Below are 5967 nucleotides of genomic sequence, written 5' to 3' on the forward strand. Positions count from 1 at the left end.
GTTAAAATGTTCAAGTAAACCTCCTTTCCCTCATTGGTGACAGAGAGCATCCATACAGCCAGTTTCGCTTGGGAATAAATTAAGAATCCTACTATGTCAAGCCAAAATGACTCAATATTCTTTGACATGTTATGAGAGCATACAGTGACGTGACGGGTTTTATTTTATTTTATTTATTTTTTTTAGTTAACATAAGTTTGAAAAGTGTTGGAATTCGCTCACAACGTCTGCCTTTCGGCAAACTGTAGGCGTACTGGGCTAACGTCATAAAACTTCATAAATATTCATGGTCTCATCCTTCGCCATAGTAGGTTTCGTGAAATTCGCACTTGTTCTCGTTCTTCTCTCACTCCAGGTAAGACGATCGATTTGTCAGGTCTGACTCTGAGCAGGTGTTGCTCAACTCAACAGATTTTGTGTTGTGAACAGAAACTCCCATTTCCTGGAACACAACAAATGGCATTTCGTCCAAACCATGAATGTCTTCAGGTGCTCTCTGGAAATTAAGTAAAGTTGAACTCTTAACTCTGGAAATATAAACTAATATTCAAAGGTAAGTCATTTGATATCTTCCTTCACATTCTTTCGATTTCGACCATCAAAGCTGAGGCCTTTTTCCTATTAAAATCGAATTTGACTTATTCGAGTTAAAACTAACACCAACGGAAACTACTGAAACAATTGTAACTGGATTGGTTTACTGGAATTTCAACTTCTGAAAGAACACAGTATGGGTGTGTGTGTGTGTGTTTGGAATTCAGTCTGTCGTTCCTTGTCGTTGAGTAGCCCGAATTTTTGTCCTTTTCCCCCGCAGTTGACTAGAAATGCTTATATTTGTCCTCCTGCTGTGTCATTTCACTTTATGTGGACACTGTGCTTGTGTGAGAAAACCCCTTCAAATACCAGCAGATCAAGACAGTAAAGGTGGGCAATGCTTTTAAATATATTTAGTTTTTAAACACAATAATGAAGCACAATCTCCTATTAAATCCTACCATGATCTAAGATAGGATGTGATAAGTGTATGTTTATGAGATGTTAATGATATCCATTACTTTAGTTCATTGTATTTTTTTAGGGTTATGTTCAGATTTATTTTATATTTCTATCAAATTATGTTTTGTCTAAGTCGGTCATATATATATATATATATATATATATATATATAACCTTTGATTATTGGATGACATTTTATTTTCAGTCACATTTGACATATTTATTGGTGCTGTGTAGTGTTTGTTGTGGACCAAGAGGCCAACACATTTTTAGGACGCCACCTGTTGTTCAACCGCTTCGACTTTGAGATCTTCACCCCGGGTAATCTAGAACGGGAGTGCTACGAGGAGATATGCAGTTACGAGGAAGCTCGGGAAGTCTTTGAGAATATCCCTGATACAGTTGAGTAATCCCGTTATTATTCTTGACTAATGAATTTTATTCATTACACAGGCTGTGACAACCACTCCTAGTTAAACGACATTGTCATGTGTTCTTGCCCATGGGTTGGATTTGGGCAGACAACTCTCATTTTCAGGCAGTACAAATGAGGATGATTATTATAAAGTGATACCAGAAGTGTGTTTGGAGCAACACACTCCCTGCACTCCCAGCATCTGATTATCAGTTCTTAATACACCTGCATTAACAAACACCCATTTGTTAATTTCATAATGGACTTTAATTTAATTCACATTTAATTTTTGATTTGACAGAATGCCTTTTGGAGGACATATACAGAGGGTGAGCTTTTGTCACACATACACCTGAATGATTAAAAAAAACACTGAAATCTTTTCATCTTCTAAGTCAAATGTTTATCTACTAAAAGAAGCCTGTTCATCCAGACTTCTTAGCATACTAATTTAATATTCCCAGTTCATCAAAGTTCCACTTTTTTTAAAACCACGTCTTCATTGTGTCGTTGTGTTTGTCTGGGAAAAAAAAAATTCTGAAAATTCTGTCTTTTTTGATTGTGAATTTCCGTTTATGTGGAATCCTTTCCATGTACACTACTAGTAAAATGTTTGGAATAATTAAGATTATTTGAACGTTTTTGAAAGAGGTTTTAATTAAGCTCACCAAGATTTGCATTTCATTAAAAATACAGCAAGTACAGTAATATTGTGAAATATTATTAGTTTAAAATAACTATATATTTTGAAATGTAACTTTTACATTTGAGATGAATTTTTAGCATCATTACTCCAGTCTTCAGTCTCATATGATCATTCAGAAATCATTATCATATGCTGATTTGTTGCTCAAGACACATTTATTATTATCAATGCTGAAAACTGCTTTTGCTGCTTAATGTTTTTGTGTAAACCATGATACACTACCATTCCAAAGTTTGAAGAAAGATTTAAAAAAAGAAAAGAATACTTTTATTCAGCAAAGATGCATAAAATGTATATATAATTGATTATAATTTATAAACTTATATTGTTTCAAAAGATGTATATTTCAAATAAACGCTGTTCTTTTGTACTTTCTATTCATCAAAGAATCCTGAAAAAATGTATCACTGTTCCTCAACATATTAAAGGGTGAAAACTGTTTTTAAATTATAATAAGAAACATTATTAATAATTGAGCACCAATGATAATTAATAATAATTGCACCACATCAGCATATTAGAATGATTTGTGAAGGATCGATACTGGAGTAATGGCTGCTGAAATTTCAGTTTTGACATCACGGGAATAATTTACATTTTATGATGTAGTATATTCAAATAGAAAACAGTTCTTAACTGTAATAATATTTCAAAATATTACTGTTTTTATTGTATTTTTGATCAAATGAATGCATAAGAGTTGTCTTTAAAAAAAAACGAACTTGTCAGCACTGTCAGATATTAAAATAATACTCAAATAAAAATTTTATTTTAAATGTATATTATTTTTAGGTTTTTGATAACTTTATTATTTGATAACTTATTTCCACCTGTATTCATAGATAAGGGTGAATCCCAATCAAAAGTTGATGTAACAACATTGCTGGTGGGCATTATCTCCGCCGGAGTCTTTATTGTTATAGTTGGCCTCGTTATCTGGTACTTCTGCCAGGGGAGGAATAAAGACCATGGCTTCCGGGGGTAAGGCTTTACGATGAGATGTGTGAAGCACATTCTCTATGTTTGAGAGAATTATCTTAAGAGTTTGTCATTTGCTGTAGGATCTGGAGAGACTGATTGCAATGTTTTGCCTTTTAAATTTAGCTCCATCAGACGCCGATCCACCCGAAGCAATGCCTCTGTGATAATCCGGAGACTGGAGGAGGTCTCTCTGCATCCTATTCCTCACACAGGCTCAGATTCCAGCCCAGATGCTCATGGTTTACCTTCTTATGAACAGGCCATTGCCATCAATGGACCACATGATGCCCCACCTCCGCCATATCCTGGGTACCAACACACATTTTCATTTGACCTGTTCCCTTATGTAATCTCTCTGTCATTTTTATTACACCTTTATTATGTCATTTAGTTGCTTATTACCACCCATTTAACGTTTCTTCAACATACAAAAAAATATATATAAATTAAAGAATGTTAATTGCCAGAACAGGCAGCAAATCATGGTTAATTATGAGTTGTAATCACTATCTGTTTCTAAATGCTAAATGAAAGGAATAGTTCACCAAAAAAAATTAAACCTTTACCCACCCTCAGGCCATCCAGGATGTAGATGAGTTTGTTTCTTTATCTGAGAAATGTATCATTATATCACTTGCTCACCATTTGGATCCTCTGCAGTGAATGGGTGCCGTCAGAATGAGAGTCCAAACAGCTGATAAAAACATCACAATAATCCACAAGTAATCCACACCACTCCAGTCTACCAATTAATGACTTGTGAAGTGAAAAGCTGCGCATTTGTAAGAAACAAATCCATCATTAAAGCATTTTAACTTTAAACCGTCACTTCTGGCCAAAATATAAGTCGATAAACTATAATAATGCTTCCTCTAGTGGAAAAAGTCCATCCCCTGTTGTCCTCTCACATCAAAATCCTATAGTCCAAAAACTATTTTGGACTGTTTTCGCCTGTAAACGGTGCTTGATCTGTGCTTGATTCAGAAAAGACGACTTTTTCACTGGAGAAAGCAATGTTATGGATAGTATAGTAGATTGTATTTTAGCCGGAAGCAACGGTTTACAGTTAAAAGCATCTTAATGATGGATTTGTTTCTCACAAACATGCAGCTTTTCACTTTTTAATATGTTAATTGATGGACTGGACGAGTGGTGTGGATTATTGTAATGTTTATCAGCTGTTGGGACTCTCATTCTGACGGCACCCATTCACTGCAGAAGATCCATTGGTGAGCAAGTGATACAATGCAAAATTTCTCCAAATCTGTTCCCATGAAGAAATAAACTCATATACATCTTGGATGAAGGTTAGTACAATTTCAGCAAATTTTCATTTTGCCTGAAACTATGACTTCAAAAAACATGTTGCTGCCTACACAAGCATGAATCTATTTTGCAATTTAGTTTTTATAGTGTAATTCCCATTAAAATGGTCACATATCTAATTCCACACATCTAATATCTGTCCACAGTTCCAAGCCAGGCAGCATCCGACGATAACTATATCATCATTTGCCAAACTCAATCAGGATGGACTAAACCAATTGTTTTTTTGTTTGGTTGGGTTTTTTTTGTTTTTTTGACTATGAATTGAAAATGTGTTAAACCAAAGGCATTCGGATGTAACTCCTTGGAATATACCACTAATATAAATACTAGAACATTCGGTACTGCATTGCAGCTTTTAGTCTTGTTAGGCAATGAATTAAAACATTTCTGGATAGTGTAGATAGTTAGAGCTACCTAGAAAGATAGACTTTAAAACCTAATCAACATTTGTATTCTTTTTAAAGTTTATTTAAAACTATAACCATTGAAATTCAGTTTTATATTAATAATTGTTACAATAAAAAGATATCATAATATTTTATTTAATATGGTGGGCTTTTATGAAGGACAAATATTATTATCATTTTTTAGTATGCTATAAAGTCTTTTATAACAATCTAGAGTGTGACTTAGAATTCTTGTATTTACTGGATCAGTATTTGATGTACATTTGTAAGAAATAATTCTGTGAACAGCACTCCAAAAACAAGATTTGTGTGAAGTGTTTTTGCACTAACCTTGTGCATATAGATAAACTAGTTCTGTTGCTTTCATCTTATTTAAGAATTTAATTAAATTCTACTGGCATAAACACACAGCTTTAAAGGGCATTTTGCCAAGCGGTTGATACTGTACAGATATATTAGAGGTTTCTGGAGGTTGAAGAATCTATTTGATGACTTTTAAATGATAGTGGCTAGGCTCTAGTGTTATCATCATAGGGATGTTTAATAGACTTTATAATAAACTTTTTCTTCTTTGTTGACTATTTTTGTATGTTAGTGTTGACTTGTTACATTTTGGTGCATGATGAAAATGCTTGGCATAGAATTCACTAAAACTGAATAGTTTTAGCAAATAGCAAAATAACATTTAGGTACAATGATAATACAATTTGAAGGTCTATGGAGAGTCAGATATTGTTTGCAAATGTTAAGCAGTTGATTATGAAAGTTTTGGGTAACTTACATTTACATAAGGTCTATTTAAAATCACAAACAAGTTTGTATAGTTATGTACACTACTGTTGAAAAGTTTGTAATTGACATTTGGAAAAATTTAGATGTTTTTGAAAGAATTTCTGTGCAAGCTGTGACAGTAAAGACTTGTTATAATATTTCAAAAAAGTATATTTTAAAAACATTTTTTTAAATATTATTACAGTCTTTACTGTCAATTTTGATCAAGCAAGCACGCTTACTGAATAAAAGTATTATTTTCTTTCTTTCTTTTTTTTTTTTAAATCAATCTTACCCCAAACTTTTGAATGGTAGTGTATCACAGTTTCCACTATTAAGCAGCAAAAACTCTTTTCAACATT

General features: G+C 33.1%; 1 protein-coding gene across 1 annotated transcript; it reads left to right on the forward strand.

The window, feature by feature from the left end:
* Positions 1-391: 391 nt before the first annotated feature.
* Positions 392-4709, forward strand: LOC107670609 (transmembrane gamma-carboxyglutamic acid protein 4-like). The gene is made up of 7 exons (XM_016463252.1): positions 392-553; positions 815-924; positions 1234-1397; positions 1713-1740; positions 2960-3098; positions 3222-3407; positions 4571-4709. Exons 2-7 carry the CDS (start codon positions 825-827, stop codon positions 4596-4598), a joined length of 645 nt encoding a protein of 214 aa, XP_016318738.1. The 5' UTR covers positions 392-553; positions 815-824; the 3' UTR covers positions 4599-4709.
* The last annotated feature ends 1258 nt before the right edge of the window (positions 4710-5967 follow it).

The sequence above is a fragment of the Sinocyclocheilus anshuiensis genome, unplaced genomic scaffold (assembly GCF_001515605.1).
Source record: "Sinocyclocheilus anshuiensis isolate Anshui unplaced genomic scaffold, SAMN03320099.WGS_v1.1 scaffold140, whole genome shotgun sequence".
NCBI lineage: Eukaryota > Metazoa > Chordata > Actinopteri > Cypriniformes > Cyprinidae > Sinocyclocheilus > Sinocyclocheilus anshuiensis.